Raw genomic sequence first — 26,434 nt, forward strand, 5'->3', positions numbered from 1 at the left:
TATTTCTTACTTGCTAACCAGTGCGGTTTCGCTTTCGTATAGATTTAAACTTCTTTGTTATTTTTTTCTTCAAACCTTCCTATAACCTATAAAGAAAAAAGCCAAATTGGTTGAGCCGCTGTCGAGTTTTGCGCTATAATACATTTGGCGATTCATATTTACACATACAGATTTCATACTAGATATCTGCTTATTTTCTTTTAAAACATCAAATAGGCTGTAGGATTAATTTAAAAGCAATCTCGTGTGGAATAACAATTGTAATCAAAATAATATCGTTAATATAACTCTTCCTTTTCGTGATTGGATTAGCAGTTAATCCGCTAATTGAAATTTGTTTTTGATTAATCTAACCCATAGCAATCGGAAGTGTCCTAAATTGCAGAATGCGCATGCGCATTGCTAATAATGTTCTCTTGACATGTAATAAAGATTAGGTCTAATACCACTATTTTTATGGTGGTGCAGAGCATGTGGTAAAGTTCCGGGTAGGTATAAATAAAATTAATCGTAGGAAATAATTAAAACCCGATAACACATTCAAAATCAAAATCACGCCTTCTTTTCATAGGGGTTGGCACAGACCAGAGAACGCCACTTGGTAAGATCCTTACAAACTTTCTTTGCTTCCTTCTCATCCATGCATCTTGTCATAGTTCAAAACAACATCTCATAAAAATATTTATGTCAAACTGACTACTAATGCTCAAAATTTTGTGTCCTCTGTTTTTGGATTATAGTTACAAATGAAACGCAATTTCCAGTCCAAACATTTTAATTAGCAATACGACGTCTGGTGTAGTGGTATTTGTCGTAGATATCGTCCCACATGCGCGTGGTCTTGCCGTGAGGGTAGTCGATCATGCTCAGCTCGGAGCCTATGTTCAGCAGCCGAGGGTTTTCAGGTCTTGTCAGCTCCCAGTTCACTTCGCTTTGAGGGGGCGTTGGGTTCCTGCAAACAGTTTATACAGATATATTAGTCTGCTATCCGCCTGATGTTTTTCAAGTTAACCTAGTGTTCTTTTTGTTTCTGTTAACGGATGCGTCCATCTGTTCCATCACAAATATTCCTTGTGTACATTTCTTTTATTTGTTTTAGACTTTTTTTGCAGTCGCTTGTTGCGAAATTAAGATACACAGAGATAACTGGCGCGTACTTCGTAAGCGATAGTGCCTCTCCCTGCTTGGAATTAAAAATGAGAAACATACAAACAATATGTGTGTCAAAAAATGTTTAATCTTCATAGCAGAAAAACACCTCATACTTACAAGTGCTTAACAAAATTAGTCCAGAACTTCACCAAGCGTCTTTGGACAGTTCCATCTTCTCCATCAAGCTCCAGATCACTGAACAGGTACCCCAACTCATCGGAGTGTGCTGCCCCCTTCTTGTCCACGCCAGGCTCGTCCAGGACCCCTATGTCTCCGGAGTAAGAGAACTGGTAGTAGAAAACTGGTGATGTTGATGAGTGATGATGGACGCTACGGTGAATGTGGCTGGAGAAGTAGGCATCCCTAGAAATATAAATTATAAGTTAATTAATCCCTTTCTGCAAGACTCAAAGGTCAGGTGCATAGTATTAGAAACCGGCGGATATGTACGACTAGATGTATGGATGTGAATGACGCCAAGGAAGTTTGTATGGATCGTACCAAGTGGCGATCCCTGGTCTCTGTCTAACCCTATGGGAAGAAGGCGTGATTTTATGTAGGTTAACGCCGAAACGCCCGTGTCATTCCTAAAGTAAGCCTTAACCTAGCCCCCAAATGTTCCTTTCCCTTTTTCAGCCACTCAGGTTTAGTTATTTAAAAATATAGTCTTTATACGACGACTTCAACTATCTTCATGTTGAGCAACAAAATCGGTTCAGCAATTTAGTCGTGAGAGCGTAACAGATATACAGAGTTGTTTATTTATAACTGTTAGATATTACTCATGTGTAGTATTCGGGAGTTCCCTTCAGTAATCGACTGCTTATCTCGAACATCATTCGTATATCGACGGGTGTTATTGGATTTTACCTGATAGCTGATTCTCAGTATTATGACTCGCTAATATTTTACTAGTTCGTCCGCAAAAAACATTTTATTCCCTATATTTTAGAATTTGATTTTGGTTTTGTAGAATAAATAATACCTAAGTTTGTTTACTATCTCCAAGTTAACTTTCGTCGAAATCGGTACAGTGATTTAGCCGTGGAAGCGAAAGAGATAAACTGGCGTATTCATAAAATTAAGTATGGTATTTTGTATGTAGTGTGTAGTGCAGTGCAAAAAAAAATTGCGCAAAGTAACGTACCTATGATATGCTAATATAGTCGCCATAGTAGCATTCTTCTTAAAGTACATATTCCCAATTTGTCGCGCGACTTGTCTTTCTTCCCTCTCATTCAGAAACTTCAAATCATCAGGTAGCAGATAGACAGGAGTCCTGGAGATTCTCCGAAGAGCGTGAGCCTCTCTCAGCAAAGACACGAAGATATAAGCTTCATTGCTATTGTAACCAATTATCATAGGAACTGGTTGCACCTTTTTACTGGTCAGCAAGTCGTAAGGCGCTTCGGGAAGCAACCTTTCTTCATTCTTCAAAGGTTTCTCAGTGCATATACCGAAAGGAAAATAAGGTATAGCTAGTTTGTTCGCATTAGCCACTAGATTTTCTATCTCAGCATCTATTAGAGTCTTCGCAATGTCCTCAATTTCTTCCGCTTCAAGAGTACTGCTTAGTATCTTAGCTCGTTCTTCTGCGTCGTAATTAAATGCCCAAGGACATAAGGCTGTTCCACTTTGGAGTATGGCTCCGTGAAAGAGCCCTGGGGCCATGGAACCCAGAATGATAGCGTCTACCATAGCTGCTCCAAACCCTTGCCCGGCTGCGACAACTTTGCCAGGGTTTCCTCTGAATGCTACTATATTATCTTGCACCCATCTTAAAGCTTGCACTACGTCTTTCACTCCGGCGTTGCCTGGTATTTGCTCGTCACCTAAACAAAGAAAACCTTGGGGACCTACCCTGAAAATACAAATACGTTGAAATTACATGGTACTTGTGAAATGTTTATCTCCATTGCATAAATCATATGTGTCGATCGATCTAGACAGACAGAAATATTTTTTTAGACTGAACATAATAACTAAGTAAATTGAGTCTAAACGCGATGAAAATGTTAATGATACGGTACTTTATTTATTACCCCACTTTACGACTGAGTTATATAATCGATATTGGTCACAGCGGAACTGATGTGGCTGCTAAGCGTCGCGTCGCCTCATTGTTTTGTGAGATCTTACGCGTTCCCTCACTTAGTTTTGTTTAATTATTTTTTTAATATAAAATATTATATTTTAGTCCCTTTTTGGACTTATAGTGAACTAAGAAAATTGGTCATATTTTAATTTCTGGACAAAATCAATAGGTTATGCTAATAATAATTTTTACGATGCCCAGTCTACGGCTGAGCTAGAAGTTATACTCCTTACCTATGATGAACAACAACGACAATGATCCCCTCCCGCACCAGTTTCCCAGGGTTGTAAGGTCCAGTTCCCCCAGTGACCCACACCAGAACTGGCCAGTTGTTGTCCACTGCTGATGGCACGTACACGTCCAGTACCAGGCAGTCGTTGCCCTCAGAGACGGTGGAACAGGTGGACGTTTTGGACTCCCTGATGGTAGACCAGACAGGAGCGAGGCCGGCTTTCTGAGAAATGACGGTTGATTAACATTTTATGTAGTTTTTTTAACATCTGCTTGTGGTCTGGGTGGTGGTGTATGCGACTGCTGATCCCAAGTTCCAAGGTTCGATATCCGAGTCGTGCAAATTGCTATTGCTATTTAGTTCATATTAGAATACTTCCCAATAGTAGGAAAGTTAAGTGACCGATGTATATGGCAACAGGCTATACCCCTATAACATTGTAAATGTCCTCTGCCTACACTTTCGTGTATAACAGTGTGATGTTATGTGGTATTTTTTACATGCATGAGTTCATTTGTTAAAGAGAAATTTGTGAATTATCTACTTAAATAATATAGGTTTAATTGTATATAATAGTTGGGTATTATATATCATTATATTTGTGTATATTTATTGTTAAAATTGTCGTGTTGTATATTTAATCCCTGAAAATATCTGCAAGCAGACGTATTAACTGATTAATATTTTTTTTTCTAATTTTATTATGTTCTAATTATCAAATATGCTTCTAAGTATTAACGACATTTTGTCCAAGAAATTAAACTATTTTCTGACAGAATATTAATTCTCCTCTTGTGGGAGTTTGATAGAAGAGGGGTGTTCTATCAGACCCCCACAAAGTCACTAACCTTAAACTTGTCCATCTTATTGGTGACACTTGCATAAGGCACCCCAGTGTAGGCCACATACCCATCATGTACCACTCCTCGCAGAGGCCCCTGTGCCGTGCTGATCACGTTCTGTTCACTCCACACAGCTTGAAGTAACACCAGGAGGATCTTCCACATGGTACTTTAGAACTGCTTCCTTGGTTAAAAGACTTTATAGTTTAACAGCTCTGGTTTGTGAACCAAATGGTTTTAGAACAAGTAAAATGTTCTAGAAAATTCTCGTAGATTCTGGAGTAGGCTTTAGAAGGCTTTTCTTTCTATCGCTTGAGTTTGAAGGCTTTTTTTGTAATCCAAATTGTTCTTGAAGTAATAGAATGTTCCAGAAAGTACTCGTAGATTTTAGTGTTGACGTTAGAAGGCTTGTTTTTCAATCGTTTGAGTTTGACAGCACTTTTTTTTGGTTGTTATTAAAGTGGTAGAATGTTCTAGAAAGATACTCTACTGAAGATTCTGAAGTGAGCTTCAAAAAGGTTTCTTTTTAGTTGTTTGAGTTTTACAGCTCTTTCTTTTAAACCAAATTGTTATTGAACTAGTAGAGTGTTCTACAGTTCTTGAAGATTCTGGAGTTGACTTTAGAAAGCTTTTCTTGAAAACGTTTGATTTTTGGAATTTTGGGGAAAATTATTGTAATCAAATTATATTATTAGATTTCTAAATGTTTGTTTAATATGTCTCGGATTATTTTTGTATATGTTTTAGATCTTATATTTTTAGATAGTTCAAAATTTTCTTTCAAATGATGACTGACACTATTATATTGTTACAAAATTGATTATACGTTATATTATCCGCTGTGGTTTACGTAAAACTGTGACAGTATTCAATATGGGAGTGTCTGTTGCGTGTAATAACATCGTTACTCTGATTTAATGAGTGCAGTTAGGTTTCATATACACTGCATCACTATTATTTTGTTTACTATAGGGTCGAATAGTCCAAAATGCATATAAATTTTCGCATATATAATATACATGCAATGCATTTTGACTGCCTCAGTGGTGCAGTGGTTTAGGTCGCCACGCCGCTACCATTGCGTCGGGAGGTCGTGGGCTCGATTCCCTCACAGAACAATTATTTGGGTATCCATAAATAATTGTTTCGGGTCTGGTAGTACTTTGTGTCTATTGTTTTATTGTAAACATATAGATAAGTTAACAATCACGTTTGGAAAATGTACTCGTGCTCATCACACTGTGTGGGATTCGATCCCATCACACGCGCCGCTGCATCTTTATATAATATATATAATTCTTCTGTAAGTGTGTTCTGTGTGTGTCACTGAACTTCTCTTAAACGACTAGACCGATTTTGATGAAATTTTTTGTGTGTGTTCAGGATCTGAGAATGGTTTAGATTCACAATTTTGTTCGCTGGACAATGTTTTTTTATTTATTTTTTTATTAATTAGACAGGACAACGTCTGTCGGGTCCGCTAGTATTTTATATTACTACGCGGAATTGTTCAAATCACTTAGTGTTTTTATTAAGCCACAACTGAAACCTATTATCGTAAATTAACACAATAAACTAGATACATGTTTGTTTGGCGTTTATTGTAACTAGCTGTCGGATGTTTTAAACGGCGATAAATCTATATCATCAATATTGCGTGTTTTTAACTTTGCATAAAATTGATGATTCGTTTGAAATGATATGCTTATTTCAATATTTCTGTACTACGAAGTTAATTAAATAAAGGGTATTTTGGATTTGTAATTCCTAATTTTTTACAGAAAACTAATTTACTGTTTTTTTCGTTAAAATATATAAATTTTTTGTTCAAGCATTCAAAGGAAAGGGTTTAACATTTTTCAAAAAAGATAAAGGATTGCATTTGACATTGCCCGAAATATATGTACAATGTGTACATAATATTATGTCGGCATGAGCATAGATTATTTTTATCAATTAATATTGAATTGATTACCAGCCAACCACTCCCGCTAGTACTAAGAGATCACGCGAAATCTATTCCTACGGGAATGTAATAAACAGAATCATTAATATAATCTGGTATATATTCGTATTCATGATATTTCTACTCAAGTCCATTATGACAAGGGTTATTTAACTAATTCATTTCTATTGAGAAACAATCACGTTAAATTTCCACACGTTTAACTAGCAACCCTGTAACTTGATTTTGGTAATTAACAAATGCCCGCGGCTTTACTCGCCATTTTTCGTATTCATGAAAAAGAAGGTAGTACTTCCCCAGTATATATGTCATAGCCGAATCACCCCAATGGGTTCAGCCGTTTAGCAAAAAAAGGTATTAACCGACACTTACATATTTATGTGATACTAGATGACCCGCGCAACTTCGCTTGCGTCACATAAGAGAGAATGGGTCAACATTTTCCCCGTTTTTGTAACATTTTTCACTGGTACTCTGCTCCTTTTGGTCGCAGCGTGATGATATGATATGGCCTATAACCTTTCTCGATAAATGGACTATCTATCACTGAAAGATTTTTGAAATCGGACCAGTAGTTCCTGAGATTAGCGCGTTCAAACAAACAGTCAAACAAACAAACTCTTCAGCTTTATAATAATAATAATAATAATAATAATAAATCTTTATTTGCTTAAATGTGGTACATTAAAGGTGTTAACAATTGTTAAGTTCAACACATTTGCCAACAGTTCTGGCATGCAAATTAGGTATTTGTGGTTATATTTAAATGAATTCCTATTAGTTACTAATTATATTATAACTTAAACTAAACATGAGATCAATTTTAAAATTTAAACTTATTGCTAGAACAAAAGAAAAATAACAAAATAATGCTATAATAAAATGCAATAAAAGAAAAAAAAAAAAAAACATATTAATAACAATTTATACTATTATATTATACAAGTACCTATACACTATTATATCACACAAGTATACACTATTATATCACACAAGTTATACCTACTATTAATTATGTTCATCTAACTCCTTTCAAATTATAAAATTTACATGGATTTTTTTCTAGAAACTCATTTAATGTGTAATAACATTCCTGTACCAGCCATTCTCGTAGATCAATGCAGAATCTTTTATATGGCAAGGTGGTAATAGATTTTGGCAATGAATTATAAATAAGAGGAGCCATGTATATACAATTCTGCCTGAACAGTTCTAGTTTTGGAGTTGGTATTACAAAGTCCATATGTGTAAGCTTTCTCTTATTTGTATTATCTCGGGACTCAAATAATGTTGGATGAGCCTTTACGAGTTTAGCAATTTCATAGATGTATATGGAGGGGGTAGTTAATAATTTATGCATTCTAAATAATGGTTTACACGACTCAGACCATTTGATGTTAAAAATTGCACGTAAACACTTCTTTTGCGCAATTAGTATTCTAGGGAGCTCAGATGAGTTTCCCCAAGCCACTATACCGTATCGAATTATGGAAACCACGTAGGCATGGTAGACCATTAGAGAGGTATGAGTAGTTGTAACATCTTTTATTTTTCGTAAGGCAAATACAAATCTATTTATTTTGTTACAAATCATATCAATATGGTTTTTCCAAGTTAAATGTTCGTCAAATATAACACCAAGAAATTTTGTATTGTGAACTTGTTCAATTAAACTATTATCATGTGTTACATTGAGTTGCATGGGTTTACTTCTGTATGTTCTGAAATTGATAAGGTTTGTTTTGGAAACATTAATTTTTAGTTTATTATAGTCTATCCATTTAGTGACATCAGTTAAGGCTTGATTTATTTGAGCGTCCATTGTTATGTCTTTATTACACTCTATGATGATGGTTGTGTCATCTGCAAATAACACACTTTGGGCCTTTATAGATTTTGGTAAATCATTTATATAAATTAAAAATAACAGTGGCCCTAGTATACTCCCTTGAGGAACTCCGCAGGTATTTGATCGTGGCTCAGAGTCGAAGGTGTCTATGCAGTTATTCATACTATTAAATTGAGTTACTCTTGTGATTTGATGTCTATTGCTGAGGTATGATTCAAACCATTTTTGTGCAGGACCTCTAATCCCGTATTTATCCAATTTATCTAGAAGTCTCTCAGTATTAACTAAATCAAATGCTTTACTGAGATCAAGAAATAGGACCGATGTAGGTACTTTTGCATTAATATTATTCATAACAGTTTTCAAAAGCGTAAAAATTGCTAAGGTCGTAGATTTGTTTTGTCTAAAGCCATGTTGTTCATCACAAAGTATATCAAATTTGTTTAAAAACATCATTACCCTTTTGTAAACAATTCTTTCAAATATTTTTGATATGACTGGAGTTAACGCTATGGGCCTGTAGTTGTTAATATCAGATTTAGAACCTTTTTTATGCAGTGGTTTTATTACTGACAATTTTAGTTTGTCGGGAAAGCAACCTTCTTCCATAGATAGGTTAATTATGTGTGCTAAAGGTAATGCTATATCACTAGAAATTAATTTCAAGAGTTCAGTAGTAATATTGTCATAACCTGCAGACTTGGTATTTCTTAGAGATTTTATAGTCCGATTCACTTCATTTGCATCAGTAGGTTCTAAAAATAAACTATTGCTGTGTATTTCAACATTATAACTATCATTAATAAGGTTATTGTTTGAATTCAATACATTAAAATTACTATTTATGTCGACAAAAAAATTATTAAACTTGTTGCAAATATCACTTCCCGATGTTAATGTTACACTATTATCGAGAATATTATTTATATGTTCTCTCGAAATAGTATTTCCTATGTTATGTTTAACTACATCCCATGTGGCTTTTGCTTTATTCTTTGAGAGTGCAATGTGTCGCTCATTACTAACAGACTGTAAATTATTCATACATCGCCTTAACAATTTTGAGTATTCTTTATATTTGCCCTTATTTACACTACTTTTTTCTAAATAATATTTAAATCTTAGTGACCTTTTAGTTTTAGCACTTATTCTGATTCCTTTGGTTATCCACTTAGGTTTTTTGTTGTAAATATATTTTTTAATTTGAATTTGTGGAAAACAAAGTTTATAAAATAATGTCAACAAGTCATGAAAAGTATTGAAGGCGCTATTTGTGTCAGTACTGTTATATACTTCATTAAAGCTTAGACAGCTCATATGATTTACAAACTTAGTGACATTTTCCATACTTAAATCATTTATATTGATAAAGTAATGATTTCTCTCTTTTATTTTAATCTGAGTTCTAACTGTAACTAATTGAGCGGTGTTATGATCTGATAGACAAGAATTGTATGTTTTACCACTTATCTCAGCGGAAATGTTAGTAATGATATTATCAATACATTTATTTTGCCGAGTTGGCTCATTAATTTGATATTTCATACCATAATTCATTAATAAATCCTTAAATGCTGCACTTACCTTATCTGAAAGAAGAAAATCTATGTTAAAATCACCACAAATCACAATGTTTTGTTTTTTGTGTTGAAGCATCAGAAGTAATTTTTCAAAGTTATCTAGAAAAAGTTGTATGTTAGAGTTTGGTGTCCTATATATGCATATAACAATTAGTTTAAGCTGTTCAATTTCAATTCCACATATTTCAAAATGTTTTTCAATAGCTAGTTCACGAAATAAGCTAATTTCAGTACTAATATAACCATTTTTACACAAAATACATGAGCCTCCGCGCTTTTGTCCTTTTCTAGAGTAAATAGACCCCATATGAAAGTTTTCAATATTTAAATACTTTTCTTCCCCACTTTTTATAAAATGTTCACTTAAGCATAAAACAACTACATCTTCTTTTAAATCATGCAGATCTTGTAATACCACTTCCAAATCTTGCATTTTATTTAGGACGCCTGCAATGTTTTGATGAAATACAGAGTACTGTTTAGTGTTGCTAGACTTGCTAGTTACGAAAAAACTGGTTACTTTTATTCAGACTTTCAGATAACTTTAAATTTGATCCTTTGTTAATAATAGGAAAATAATAGGGTATTGTTCCTTTTTTTATATTTGTAGAGTTCGAACTAGTTTTAATAGAAATTGACGATAATTTATTACTATTTATTTTGTTAAAATAATGAGGTATTGTCTTTTGACTATTGAGAGAATGAGATGCATTTAGAGACTTTACATTATTGTTAGATTGTACAATTTTACGATTATTATAAGTAAGATAATTATTATCATACTGTATCTTATTTATTGTGTGTATTATATGTTGAGTAATATTATGCTGGTGAGCTTCTAAAAATGTACAATTATTATAATTTCGAGTTAGGAGTTTAAAGTGAGAGTTTAATTTACGTTCGTTCAGAAACTTATTGTAAAAAACATTAACAACAATAACATGACAATTTTTAAGAAAGTGTAATGCAACAGATAACTCAGATAAGCATTCAGTAGGGTTTGAATCATTGCACCCTGTCATAATAATTACAAAATCATTTTTAGTTACAGGTTGAGACATATTAATACAGTTAGACAATACATGCTTCGTTGTTGCATCTGGTTTTATAATTGACTGAAGGTCATAATCCCTTATGATAAAAGAGCTCTTATTTTTATATAGATCGTGTACAATACCTTTTCCCTGATTGTCCGCTAACAAACATATTTTAGCGTTACTTGTAGTTGGGTTCTTGAAATGGCGCTGTTCGACGTTTGACTTTCTTGCCGATTGGCGATTGGCTTCCGGTTTCGATTTCGGTTTTGCAGTCACTTCTGTTCCAGGGTTAACTTCCAGTTTGTGGCCAGATATACATTTAGAAGATTCTTTGTAAGCAATGTGAGAGTTTATCAATATTGGAGATTCTGTCTGCGGAGATGACTTCGGAGTGTGGAATACATCGAGATCCAGCTTCCTTACCGCCAGTTTAGATTTAATTTTATTGTTAATACTTTGAGATATCACTTTTCTGTTGCTAGGACCAGTGATACATGTGTTTTTAAGTTCTTTATTTTTTTGGATTTCTTTATTTAATTTTTCTTGCAGGGATTTATTCTGCAGATGAAGTTGATCAATTTCTATATTGGCACACATTAATTCTTCTCTCAGTTTGTTAACAGCTTGTGTTAGTTCGACAATCTCATCGCTTCTGAATCTAGTTGATAAGTCCATCATACTCGTTGCGCTCCTTAAAGTAGTTTCGAGTGATGCCGCGGATATGTCAGTGAGAGATTGGGCTACTCGGCGTTTTTCACTGTTGTATTCCATATTAAGTTTAACAGTCTCATATGATCAAACAAATATATGCACAAAATGTCAATGTTTTTCTTGGAACGCGCTCACTTCTTGCATATTGGCAAGAATGAACATAGGTTGGTAGCACTGTATTGAATGAGCTTGTTGATTTAAAATTTGAATTTTATGCAATAACGTATGTGATTAGAACACTGTTTTAAAGTTTTAATAGTTATATATATATGGCACTTTTACATATTAGCACTGTTTTAGCGGGGTTTATGTAAATACTGTTCATAATATACACGCACTTCACAGTAAAGTTTAAAGTTATGCAAGCCTTTGCTGTGTTCACTGTTTAATACTGTTTATGTGAAATAATTGATATTACTGCTTGCAAACGTTATCACACAATAGTCTACACCTTAGGAACTTAATGTTATACTTTTTATCGTATGATACTCAGTTAAACCATTTAAAATTAATTTTAAATACGAAGCGCGATGCGTACCATTCCTGGGTTGCCAGGAGACTAGAGAATATTAGTATAGATAGCCGAATCACCTCAATGGGTTCAGCTGCTTGGCAAAAAGCAGGTAAAAACCAACACTTACCTATTTATGTGATATAAAATATGGATTTTCCACAGCTCTATTGAATGGAGAGCATAAAAGTTTTCCCACATGATAGTATAATGGTTGTATTGAAATAAAAGTGCAGTGTCGACGTCCGCTGCGAGCGATCATTTTATTAGATACAACGCATTGCGCCACAACAATTACAAACTTTCACTATTTACAATTGACGGCCTGTTTGTATTACTATTGCATTTGAGTTTAAATACATACAGAAAATCATGCCTTTTTCCTATAAGGGTAAGACTAAGAAGAGACTAAATAAGTTGTGATGTAACAGTCTTTTGATAGATGAAGAGACATACGACGTTTTTAATATGAGTAACAGAAACACATTGCTGTAATTTAAACGTATGTTGAGTACAAGAGGGGCTTAAGCGCCACTAAAAAGGGTGACATGTTTAAGTTTTGGATGTGTAGTGATAAAGTTATTTATAGCCATCCTCTGTTTGACATATAAACATACAAACAACATAATATCACGCCTGTTATACCCGAAGGTGTAGGCAGAATTGTATGAAAATACACACCCGTTTCATCATTAACAATATTAGTCTCATGTAATAGTGCCCGAGCCTGTTGCTATAAACCGGACACGTTACCAAATTCCAGGTAACTATTGGTAATAATCAAATATTTATTAGAAAAATATTTAAACTCAAATGAAATAATTCATGTACAAACTCATAGGCCTGCTGAACTTATATGTAAGACTTAAATTATAATACGTAAACATCAGTCGATGGTTTAACTGTGCACTGAACAGAAATTACAATATTTAACTAAAACTAGGGAATACAATACAAACAATATTTGCCAATAATTTATTTTTAATCATAATTTTGTATAGTACAATTTTTTTAAACAATTTTATTAAATATAAAAAAAAACAATTGAAAACTTTCTCTTGCTTTTTAAAGTCGGTAAAATTAGGTAATGTAGTTCTAAATGTTAATGTATGAGATACTACACTATAAAACATTTTTTTTGCATCTACATACATAAACACGTTATTTTATGTAAATAGTTACTTATGTGGAAGTAAAATTGGGTATTGATACAAACATTAAAAACTTTTTTTACATATTTAACATTATATTTATAATAAAAAGTATATTTCCTTGTAATTTCTGTCAAATGCACTGAATGATTTTTGTACAAAACTTAAACTTAAACCATATTCAAAAACGGTTAAAACTATGTAACTGTTGTTCTCTCTTTCTATTTCAAATATTATAACTAACTAGCTTTTACCCGCGACGTCGTCCATTTTACATTTGCTGAGGTAAAAAATAATAATTAACACGTAGGGTACGTGTTAACTAAATATTATTTGTAGTAAATTTCATTAAAATTCGTTGAGAAGTTTTTGCGTAAAAGAGATATTCTTTCATCTAAATCTTTTCTCTATATAATATTAGTATAATAGAAAGAGAACCGTTTATGAATAAGGTAGAAAATAACTTATATAATAAATATTCGTGGGCGGATTGTAAGAGCTTCACAACTTATAGATAACTTTCAGATAACCTATCTACTAGTTAAACGACAGCAAATGTATCAAAACAACTGTCAGAATTCCCTTTGATAAGCTATGTGATAGTTATCCAGAAGTAGTCAGACTGGAGTTAAAACTTATTAGTTATTAAACAGTACTTTTGTTACTTTATTGTTGTTCAGATTACTATATTTTTTGTATTGTTGAGGCTTGCTGCACAACTATTCGGTTTAGAAATATTTATCGAACAACAAAACCGAATACTCACTTGATCGGCTGGTACCGATAGGGTTCATGTACACATATCAGGTTCTGCCGCCCGGCTAGGTCGATTAATGCCGGACCGAATACGTGTGAAACAAGCCTAATATTTATGAAACATTGTAAAATATTATAAAAAATAATAAAAAGTCTTTCTTAGGGTCCTTTGATAAACATTGTGTATAGAAAAGAGTATTACATTTTCAAATCTCAACAATTTTTATTAATATATTTCAAAAATTGAGTGCATTAACTTTTAAATTATAACAATTACAAACTTACCACCGAATATTAAGTTAAAATTAAACTTAAATTTACAAGATCTGTTCTTAAAGTCACTACTAACGCTTGATACCGCTCTCAAGAGAGAGATCTCTCATGATTTATTTGAGTGTGGTATAAAGGGTTTGATTGTGACTTTGGCAAGACTACGTCAATAACTGACTAGACTTGTGTTTGTAATAAATTAATTGTGGACGAATCGATTCGACTGAGAAATATACAGATAATAATATAGCCATATTAAATACAAACTTACAAATTTTCTAGTATAATGCAATTCACAGTGTACAACTTTTTAGTGTGTTTTTAGTGTAGTTAGTGGTCAACCTGCTATTAAACTTGTTCAAGCCGCCCGAAAGCCTTTGTAAGGGCTAAACGACTGCTATATGAGACTGAAATCTTTCATGCCCTACGAACTAAGGATACCTTTAGTTCAAGTAACCACTAAGCGATCTGCTGTAGAGTGTTCGCGCCACAGTTGCTTAAACAGCTAATTGATTTCCGACTAGCGAGCACAATTAGCTTTAAGCACTTATTATAGCTATGACTAGGCTTCATTGAATTGTCTCTAGAAATCTTATTATGCAATGGTCCTCGAGATATCAATGATTATTGGTATATAGTCATAAGAAAAGTCATAAAAATGTCTTTAAAGTCTTTAAGGTCTTAAATAAAAATCTTCTAAAGAAATAGACAGTCAAAGGTTTTTAAATTGCTATACCGTTTCAAAATCTTTTATCCCTCAGTCACATCGAAATAAAACTAACAACTAAACTTGCAATTATTATTCTAGCACACAACCGTATGAGTTAAAGCACGCCTTACGACACAATACAACGGTTTATTTGTCACTCACATGGCTTCAGACGCGGGTGAGGGTGTCGAAGAACCTGGCCACGTCCTGCTGGTGAGCGGTCACGCCGGCTATGTTGTACACGTTGGGGCTCTGGATCTCTTGGTATAGGAACTGGTCTCGGGAAGCTGATGGCCACATCGATTCGGATTTGCCGCAGATTGGTTTGCTGAAATTGTGATTTGAATTATGAAATTGTATGGTTTAAAAGATGTAATGGATAGTTTTTGATCCCCTATTTCTTAATTTAGGAGCTGATTTTAGGAAATTTGTCTTTGTTTGAGCCGGGTTGTCCTGCTAAATTCCATTAAAACTTGATCGACCGTTTAGTGGTTAGTTACAGACAGATAGACTTCTGAATACTAGTATGGTGTTATTGCTCTACATTATTTGATAAATGAAGGAAAAGTATTATGTGGTTTTGGGAGACATACATATACGATAGTTCTCGAAAGTATTTAAGAAAATTAGGCTTGCTTAATTGAAATAAAATTAACATCACTCACCTGCATTGCATAAAATTAACGAAGATATTAGTCATATAATCCGTCATCTCAGCATCATCGTTCTCCCTGAGATACGAGCTCTCGTCCAACACCGAGTTGACCTTGAACACATAAGTCAAGTCCTCCACGTGGCCAGCTCCGTGGTACTCCAGTTCAGCGACCTCCTTCAACACGCTATTGTCACTCTCATACTCAAATTTGTACACAAAGGTAGAACTGTTCCCACCTCGGGCTTCGACTAATTTCATCACGGGGTATTCGTAGAAACCATCGGTACAGCATTTGATGAAGCCATCCACAGTCACGGTGTTGTTATAGTACTTAGTTTCTATCTTCTTACCAATGTCCGGCAGTAGCGCTGGTGGAGTCGTGAACAACACTTTAGGAGGCACTATGATGAATGGACTCTCTTTATTCTTTTGCACTAAATCGAACTCCTCAAGCCTCGGTCGGAAGGTTTCGCATTCAGAGTCCGTGTACCCGACTAGTAGAGGTACGTCCTTGCCTCGACCTTTAGCTAATAAGATGTCAGGGTAGTCTTCCAACATGGGTGTGACTCCAGGGAATGAGGATTCTACTGTCGGTACGAAGGTTAAGAAGCCTATTTTGTCTATGAGGTCCCGGTTCGCTTCCCACAGCTTCTCTGCGGGTAGTTCTATGAGTCGCTTGTATATTTCGTGAGGGTCTGTCGCCTCGATGGCCAGCTTCGCCAGGAGTTGTTTGACGAGGAACTGCGCGAAGTATGGCGAGGGACTGTACAAACTTGATATGGCTGTGCCGCTCATCATTATTACTCTGAAATTGAGAACAAATTGCATTACATTTTGTCTAGTGTCTAATAATTGCAATGTGATGTTGTTGTCAATTTGTTTTGTGTTTAAAAACTACCAATTTTACTTCTTCGGGGTCACTCAACAGAACTAGATTCGACCCGCGACTAAGTTTACCTCACGTTTAAAAGGTATCCTTTAGAAAAAACTTGTGACAAAAACCTACTTTAGCTAAACCAAGTACTTTGACCCACAAACATTGACTTCTCTTTCTTATTGGCTATTCGTCCAAATGATGATCACTAAGCATACCTTTGGAACAGTCCTTCAGCGGCTTTACTCATAGAGAGTACATGGGCAGCGATGGCTCCGGCGCTCTGCCCTGCCAGGGTCACGTTGTTGGGGTCTCCTCCGAAGGCCGCCGCGTTGCGCTGCACCCAGCGCAGCAGCGTCACCATGTCGCGCAGGCCCATGTTGCCGGGAACTTCGGATGAGTTCAGGGATAGGAAGCCGAATACGTTCAACCTGGAATATATAAAAATAATGTTTATTAAGTACTCTTATATAAGGAAAGAACTTTGAATGGGCTCGATTTTAAGTTGGTATTTTTTTAAAGTAAATTATCTGTATTTACTTTGTTGTCTTATTGCTATTACAAAATACTTGCATCTTAGCCTGACATTAAGTCTTATTCTAAATGTCAGATTTCAGCAAATGACATCATGTATATGCCTCTCATTAAAATTAAATATGTTTATTAGGCCGACTGTAACAAAACTACCTTTAATAAATAAATATGGTATTACCATATATTACAAAAATAACACGTACCTATAATTAAAAGTAATGACGACAACCTTCTTGCTGACCAAGTACTCCGGACCATGGAGGTCAGTATCTCCTGATCCAAAAGCGAACCCTCCCCCATGGATGAACACCAGGATCGGCAGCTTCCTCCCACTGGCGGTGAGAGCTTCCTTGGGCACGTGGACGTTGGCGAAGATGCAAGACTCGTTCATCTCCCGCGCCTGCATGATCTTGCCGTAGAACACGTCGGTCTGGAAGCAGATGGGACCCTCGTTCGTCGCGTCGTAGTTCCCCGTCCAATTAACAGCTGGTTCCAACTCCTGGAAACGGAAAATAAAGATGTTGATTTATTGTTTATCATACAAAATATTAAGTACAGTTCTTCTTCTTAGCGTGCCGACGGCAAACAAATTAGAATAGTGTATGACACTTTCTGTCTTGCTATACACTGCCAGCCGAGTATTCAGCTACGTGTACGGCGTATCGTACAGTTATAATTTCTAGGCATTGTTTTAAAGATGTCATTTTTGATAATATGTTTTGACTTTTCTAGTTTGGTACTGTAAGGAAATTTATTTCGATTCAATACCTACATGCAAAGCTAGGTATAATAAGTTCGTTTATGTAACGCAGAAGCTATTTAAAAAGTCCATTATATAGATAATGGACTTTATGGACTAAGTATAGACTTATATTATAAAGCTGAAGAGTTTGTTTGTTTGTTTGAACGTGCTAATCTCAAGAACTACTGGTTCGATTTGAAAAATTCTTTCAGTGTTAGATAGACCATTTATCGAGAAAGGCTATAAGGCTATATATAATCACGCTACGGTCATTAGGAGCGGAGTAGCAACGAAAAATGTTACAAAAACGAGGAATATTTTGACCCATTCTCTTAGGTGACGCAAGCGAAGTTGCGCAGGTCAGCTAGTGTAATTATAAAAATTATTAAGTTATGGTCTGTTATTATATTTATTTATTTTTATAGTTCCTGCACCACAATAATTATTCTCCTAATGAAAAAACTCAATTAGTCCTTTTAATTCTGCTAGTATTAAGTTCATTGTAATTTTATAAAACAAGCGGAAGCTTGGAAACTAGTTTGAGACGTAGAATTCACGCGGCATTATAATTATATAAGAGTACTTAATAAAATATCTAAAACAGTATTTGAGACCTTATGAAAACGTGCCTTCAATTCATTTATCGTATAATTAATGGTCAACCCAGTGTCATAGTTGTTCGAGCCGCCCCACGATTTTTGACATGACTTAACGACTGCTATCTAAAAATCTTAATTGACAACAACCTGGACCGACTTTTGACATAATACACGGATACCCATTCACAAAACCCCTTTCCTAAATGTTGCTTAACTGAAAAGTACTGTATCGTACCTTGAACCTCAGCTCTCCGAGCGGCTGCTTCGCGTACGGCACTCCTCTGAAGCTCGCATAGTCACTGTTGTCATCAGCTCGCCTCATCTGACCACACACTGATCCTGTCTCTATCTTCACACACACCTTGTTCGGTTCCGAACGGGCCTGCGCTTGCGCTGAAAACATACAACAACACTTATTAGCCACTTTATAAAGAAAACTTTATCATGAGGAATTTGTTTGGTGTGTTTGGGCACTTTATAAATGTACAATATAATGGAAAGGATAAAAAGAGTAGAAATGGAACCCATTACCTTGCAAAACCAGAAGTGTTATAAATAAAATTCAAATATCTCTTTCAAGTTTGGTCTGCCTGGATTACTAAATTGCCCGAAAACTGTAAAGGGTTATTAAACCCTTAACTGCGTTGCCACTACCTTACAAAGGGTTAAGTTCTATCTATAAACATTCAGTTAAAAAAATACGATTAAAATTTGGTTTCAATATTAAATCTATACTAATCTATACTAATATTATAAAGCTGAAGAGTTTGTTTGATTGTTTGTTTGTTTGTTTGTTTGTTTGAACGCGCTAATCTCAGAAACTACTGGTCCGATTTGAAAAATTCTTTCAGTGTTAGATAGTCCATTTATCGAGGAAGGTTATAGGCTATATATCATTGCGCTACTACCAATAGGAGCAGAGTACCAGTGAAAAATGTTACAAAAACGGGGAAAATTTTTAACGCTTATGTAACGCAAGCGAAGTTGCGCGGGTCAGCTAGTCTACTAATATGTATAGATAAAAAGCTGCTGATTAATATAGAAAACATAAACTTTATCATTATTTGAAAGTAAGCCAAAAAGCTTGCAGTAATTTGTAAACGCGACTCCATTCCACACTGCTCCATACACGTGTATTATTATTCGCCGGCTAAATTAAAACAAATAATCGTTATGAAACATTCACTGAGACCGGTTGTATAATTATATCTAATTATATAATCTGATCATGTTCGACCTTGAGTTTCTTGTTACTTCTTTTTACTGAATATATGAGGCGCTCCTTGCCGTTCGGTAAACGGTCTGTGAGTGCAGCATCACTTGAAGCGGTTATTCTATAGGTAGGTGACCGCTTAGTGGTATTTGAACTAAGTGGCGCTGTGCTTCGGATGGTACGTAAAAAGTCGGTTTCAATTGTTATCCACCAAGAGACCATATACGATATAAAAATAAATAAATAAACTGAATTTTAGATACTTTGAACTGACTGCTTCTGTGACGAAGTAAGTAGTGTATGCTACTGCTGATCAGTAGGTGTCGGGGTCAGGCAGAGCAATATGGTATTTCAAGAACCTTGGGATCCGGCCGGCCTGTCCAGTATATGGCAATAGCCACGCCCCCTTTTACATAAAACTAACTTTGTTAATTTCGAAACGAATAAATAAAACGCGTGATATTATCTATGTATGTAAAACTTAGGTATATTGATTTGAAAGTGATGTGAAAAGGCTCAATATAATGCTAAGCCGTCAAGAAACTCTGAGGTTGCCTTGCTGTCGTAGATTTCCTTGCTTCGGAGAATACGTAAAGCCGTTTGTCTTTAGCTTAGCCACTCGCTAATTAATTGTGACAATGTACCCATCGTCCCACTGAACTATGAGAGTTACAAAGAAGAGAGTGTACTTGTGTATTATGTACATACACGTTAGGACAATATAAGTAAATTTCTGCGCAGTTTGATTTGTTGGCTTATTATTATAAAACTGACCATTTAACTGAACTCTTAATTACGGCTAGCTGTTTTATTTATAAATTACAGATTTTAATGATAATATTTTGAAAATTGTCATTCATATTTTCTTGACTTGACATTTTTGTTATTTTTAAGATGTTCACGTAAAGTTTCATATCCTGCGTATAATCTTGTGATTATGATAATGCCAGTGTCCGCACAATGTTATCTAAACGATGATCTGAGTAGGTATGACTTTTGATTTTGTGATTAATATGGTACTAATTAACCATGATGGGCCTCTTTAAAGAATTTGTTAATATTTATGCATTGTCATGCTCTAAGGTGCTGATAGGGGCATGTTTTAGTATGCTCACTTTTCGCCCTTTATAAGTAACTAGCTAACCCGGCGAACTTCGTACCGCCTAAAATATGCAAAATTAAATGTCTATTTTTCAATATTTCTGAGAGATTTCCTTAATATTTTTTTCCGTAAGAACCTTCCCCTAATAATAACAAATACAACACAAAAAGAATTAGTAAAATCGGTCCAGCCATTCACGCGTGATGCCGTGACCAAGGAAAACGGGTGTCATTTTTATATATATAGATAGGGGAAGATTCTTTGGGGTGCTTTTAACAAGTGTAAGAAATACTCAGTAACAAACAACAATCGTGTCGGGAATCAAACAATGGTTGCCTATAGCATACCGCTTGGACTCTGGGCTACTTTTAAGAAATATTCCAATATTGATGACTTATGACTGGAATCGAACCTGAGATCTTGTGATCAACAGTTGTAAACACCATCGTCCACAGATAAACAAAAAAATGTACACATAATATAAATAATTTATTAATTGTTCTTAAGTTTAGGCCTCTTAGGCGAGCCTCTGACGCGATTCATATCAGCATGTTTATTACACACAATAAACAGTGTCTTTATAGTTCAAGTGTACACGAAATCAAGTTTTAAAAATCTAGTTTGTAAACACGTTGTTCAGGAAACGAAATCGCGTATATATCAACGAGTTTTCCGGCTTTATTATTATTATATTGTTTTAATTTGGATTCATTAGGTCGTGGTCAGATTAAGACATATCAAGTATAGGCGCCAGGCGGCCAAGTATACACTTGCTCCAGAACAGCAAAAATAATTTGCTGTTTATGGTGATGAGTAGTTAAAGCAACCCTATATGAGTAAGCGTTTAGTGGTGTTTAAGCTGAATATCAACTTGCTCCGGAGAGCATGGTAAAAATCTGTTTTTTCAATCTTAGCTACTCACCTATCTGCCTAGCAGCACCAAGTCCAACTTGCATAAGAAACTGTGAATTTTGGGTTGTTAGTTGGCAAGGAACTCAATGGGTCGAAGGTACCCGAAGCTCATACTTTTGCATCCAAACTTCGTCCAAGTTCGCACTAACTAGTCAAAACATGAGGCTCTTCGCCTACCATCAGTATCTACAAGGAAAGAACCTTCGGCATGCAAGCGCATACTGTCTGAAACTATGCCTACGTATGCGTGAGGACTCCTTGCCTTTCTTGAGGGCACTACAGCATGCCAAAATAATAGCAAAAATATACTGCTAATCGATGCCGTAGTTCATTCATACGACCGACACTAAAAAAAACTAATACACGAGTAACAACCTGTTATGATAATGCCATATTTTTAGATACAAAACCTTTTTACATATGATTTTTTTGTTCGCTATTATAGTTGAAATTTCACACGAGATTTTTTAAGTATAGCTCTTTTTAATCAGATATTAATAGTACAAGAAAAAATGCGAAACCTTGGGGCACACCAAATCTATTTTGAATTTCCGTTAATTTATTTTAGGCCAGTTTCTTCATACATATCTAAAGTGGCTGCTAAAGCTATTGACTTTTACTTGACATTTGTTTAGTAAAGGCTAAATTAGGAGGCTATTACGTATTTCAGCTGGCAACTATTGGAAAGAAACTATGCTGTACATTGTTTTCTCTCTTAGATTATATTGATTAACACCTTACGTCAAACCAGCAATGTATCCACCATCAATGTGTTCGTATACTAGATGTCAACTGAGATACGTGATAAGCCTGCTGTTTCTTTATAAAACTATCGGTAAATTCGCGAAGAAACAAATTTGACTGTTATTTTTACTTTATCGCTATACTTTGGCTGTTATTTTTGATGAAGAAATTGTTAATGTTAAATGATAAAATTATGTAATGTTTTAGTTCAAATAAAAGATTTAGTAAATAAATAGTAAGAGTAAATAGATCACCGATAATGCTTCAGACTCTCTTCAGTAGTTTCAGAGATAACCGCCTACATACAAACTAAATCTGTTTTTCAATAAAGATATTTTCGTATTTGATCAGTTAACTGATTAAATAATTCGATTTAAATATTAGAACAAAGGCCTATTTTTAGAAAAGTATCGTCTTCAAATTGAGGAACAAAATAAGATTCGTCTTTTGAGATTTGATCTGTTTGCCAAAATAGATATTGTATTTATAGTGTCAACGAAAAATGCTGATAAAATTGATCAAGTATTACTGCTTTAAAATGTATTTACTAAATAAAATAAACCCACCCACTGTTAAATACACCCTCTTCTCACCAGATAATGTGTATAAAAGGCAAGATTTTTTAGTTTTTCAATATGATACTAAATAAAAAAAAATTAACCCCTTTCTGCTAGGCAAGCGTTTACTCCCATAATGAAAGTGGGGTTAGGTCTGTTTCTTTTGAAATAAAAGAAGAAGAACAGTTTACATAATCCATAATCAGATCCCAGGACCTCCTTTACAACAGTTGCTCACACGACGCCACTAGGATCACTAAAGTAAATAATAAACGTGAAGATTTATACAAACAGCAGCCCAAACCTAGCAACTATTTGGTAATCAAACAAACGATTGATCTGAGTTACTACATTCTTAGATAGAATATAAAGACTGTTACCGTGGCGCAGTGGTTTAGGTCACTACGCCGCTACCATTGCGTCGGGAGGTCGTGGATTTGATTTCCACACGGAACAATAATTTGTGGGATCCACAAATAATTGTTTCGGGTCCGGTTGTACTTTGTGTTTGTAAAAATTCTCGCGACACAAATGCGATTCTTAATGCGTTGAGTTGAGAGTTGTCTTTTAGAATATAAGGACTGAATTGAGTAGTGATTAAGTATATAATAACGACAGCATAAATGAGTCGTTGACGCGTGCACGTTATATTTACGACACGGAACTATGAGGTTCGACGTCAGTTCGGCTTGTGTCGTCTACTTGTGTGTTTATGAGGCAGACCTTGGGCGACACGTGTTCATTTACACACATGTATTGTATTCTGTTCCTAGTCAAATTATGGCCTAGATTTGTTAAGCCATATCTGCCCCACTGCTGGGCATAAGTCCTCCCAAGAGAGAAGTTATTCTTAAAATATGACGTGGCAAATATTTTTTTGTTGATTGAAATCTATGCAAATTGCCCTACAGGAAATGTATTTGCTATCTACTGAATAATATCGATTTATAATCACTCCGCCGCACAATCAAGCCGCGAGCGAAGCAAGAAACACAAATAGTAGATTAAAATGGCGAAATATTGCATACTAATACAAATAAAACTGTGGTTAATGAAATAAGTTTCTCAAAGAGTTAACTTTTCTACGCACAAAGTTTGCTTTCCTCGAAAGTGAGTGAATGTCGTAGCTCGTAGGCGGTTCGTAGCACGTGCTACGACGTGCTACGACAACGGTAGTTAGTACTTGATCGTCCTACGATTGAACTTGGAATATTTTATATTTAGGGAAACGATGCTTTGTTTTTTTTTAGAAGGTGTAGAGATGTTTGTTTTAAAGTAGTTTTCTTTATTATCTAGATCTTCGCGGTTTTAATTAAATTAGTACACTTTTACTAATGTAATGTACATTTTGATACCACATCATTGATGTTAAGACTATATCGTTGATTGTTAGCAGCTCCTTGCATGATCAATTTTGGCCATTAAAAAAAGTGAGCTTCTCTTTAGCTCTTCTCATAAGACCTTTTCCAGCTAGTGGTAGATTCAGTTATTGTAACAACTATCATGCGTCAACATTTGACCTAAATGAATAATTGATTTGATTCGTAATTTCTCAGAATTACGGTCAAATTACTAGTACACATAATAATCTAGTCTTATTATCGTTTCCTGACACTTATATCAAGCGATATTTAAAACACAACGACAGATGTTACTGCATATTTATTTTTAGTCCGGGTCAACATTGCAACCCATTTTTTAATATCACACAATAAACTAGATAATTTATCATTGAGATACAAAAAATGCAATCGTATTAATAATTTTCTCCACGTGTAATGATAACATAGTTTATATTTTATTTTGTTATCTGAATGCAACGGGACGTGCGCGGACACATTGGACAAACGTGACTACACACGAACGTGTAACATTCTTGCACAAATTCTGTGTTGTACGTCAGAATGCTTATAACATTCAAAATTATTTTAATCTATGATGTACGACACTATTTTGTCAAATATATATTAAACTTTGATTTGTATACAAAGCTGTTTCGTCAAATATTGAACACTGTTTGCAGCTTTTGCGAATTCAATTGAAACTTTAATCGTTATTAAATGATGAATGCGAAAGTCTCACTGTCACGCTTTTGCGGCCAAATTACTAAACAGATTTTGTAAAATTTCCAGAGTAGACATTGTTTTCAGAATTAAATTCAAATTTTCAGTTTAAATCATTAGCCAATATAAGTTTCAAGTTTAAGACCCCTGCCCAGCAGTAGGTAAATTCATTATTTTTATTTATTTTTTACTTAAGCACCATTTTAAACATTTTTAGATATAAATGTGAATTTTGAATGTCTTAAAAATGCCCGAAATAGAATACATTCGTTTAATTCCTTATGATCATAATTTTTGTTTAATTGCACAAAAACTTTACTTTAAAGATTTCATCTCTCTATATTCGGTTCGTTACAAGTGTCCAAGTGTGGACTCACCTTATCATTGACGTAATTCATTACAAAGTAATATCGATACATCTGGTTGATATGTTTTGATTATTTCATCGATTTGTGCATAGCTTTTTCCACTGCGGGGTCAAAGTTGTACGTTGTTTATAAATATTATAATGTTGCGGCTTGCCAAGTTCAAAGTTCTTTTATATATTGTAAGCTTGGCAACTGATTCTTATAATTAGTTGTTGGGTTATATGATCGTATGGTTTGATTATTTTTGCATTTTAAAAAGTTGTTTCGCGGTAAATAAGTTTGACTTGTATCGAAAGTTTTATGCATACTGACCTTTAATTTAAATAAGATTGGTCTATTAATGGTTTTAGTAAAAATAAATATAAGGGCAAAAAGTTCCAGCTATTTTTTCATTTAGGTAGTTAAACTTATTTAAAATTAATCTTTCACAGAAATGTATTCTAAAATTAAAACTAAAACAAATTACATCAGTCGTGAGATTTTCAAATTAAATATTATACTTAAATTAACATCATATAATATGGCAATTTTTTTACACTACAGAAATAAAAACTAAAAGTAAAAAATCACTACAGCTTATTTATTATACTAAAATACGAAAATAAAACAAAAACAATCTAACCATTCACATAACAAAAAAAGTAACACGAAATTTAAACCCAAAAATATTTTGGAAGCCGGCAAATAAATTTGGAAGCCGACAAATAAAATGTAAAGCCGAAATAAAAGTAAGCGTGAACTTACCGGCGAGTATCGCCAGTAGCGCGGCAAGCGCGGGTGCCAAGCACGATCGTCCAGACATGATGCACATCACTCACTGCTGGCCGCCGGTCCTCGCCGCGGCGTATATACGAGCTGCGGCCCACGGCGACATGCGCACTCAATGCGATAGGGGTGAATTTAATAGGGAATACACTTTTATAAATTTATTTTTATTCAGTTTTTCAAAAATAAAATTATTTGAAAATTTTAAATTAATGTCAAATATGTCAATTTTACCCATTATTGTACAGCAAAGACAGTTTTAATTTTGAAAACTACACTTAATGTATTGTTTCTTTAACTCATTGCTAGGCATAGATATGTTCCAGGAATTACAAATAAGTTAAGGTCTGTCTTGTACCTCATTCGAGGAAGAGGCTTGATGCCTTCAGACCACTGTGCTGACATTTCTTTTATATCATTAAGATTTTCATCATTTTCGCGCGCA

The 26,434-nt window shown here is 34.6% G+C and overlaps 3 protein-coding genes across 5 annotated transcripts in view; 1 reads left to right on the forward strand and 2 right to left on the reverse strand.

Moving 5' to 3' along the window:
* The window catches only part of PKD (serine/threonine-protein kinase D3), a 97,633-nt gene that overhangs the window by 23,532 nt on the left and 47,667 nt on the right, over positions 1-26,434 (forward strand). The window lies entirely within an intron of this gene.
* On the reverse strand, positions 177-5,160 carry LOC142980940 (pyrethroid hydrolase Ces2e-like). The gene is made up of 5 exons (XM_076126563.1): positions 4,328-5,160; positions 3,481-3,701; positions 2,300-3,013; positions 1,270-1,515; positions 177-952 (listed from the first exon to the last, which is right to left on the reverse strand). The coding sequence occupies exons 1-5, from the start codon at positions 4,484-4,486 to the stop codon at positions 775-777; spliced, it is 1,518 nt and encodes a 505-aa protein (XP_075982678.1). The 5' UTR covers positions 4,487-5,160; the 3' UTR covers positions 177-774.
* Positions 12,222-26,084, reverse strand: LOC142980939 (juvenile hormone esterase-like). The gene is made up of 6 exons (XM_076126562.1): positions 25,969-26,084; positions 18,501-18,658; positions 17,128-17,423; positions 16,609-16,821; positions 15,527-16,321; positions 12,222-15,189 (listed from the first exon to the last, which is right to left on the reverse strand). Exons 1-6 carry the CDS (start codon positions 26,033-26,035, stop codon positions 15,030-15,032), a joined length of 1,689 nt encoding a protein of 562 aa, XP_075982677.1. The 5' UTR covers positions 26,036-26,084; the 3' UTR covers positions 12,222-15,029.

This window comes from Anticarsia gemmatalis, chromosome 19, assembly GCF_050436995.1.
Source record: "Anticarsia gemmatalis isolate Benzon Research Colony breed Stoneville strain chromosome 19, ilAntGemm2 primary, whole genome shotgun sequence".
NCBI lineage: Eukaryota > Metazoa > Arthropoda > Insecta > Lepidoptera > Erebidae > Anticarsia > Anticarsia gemmatalis.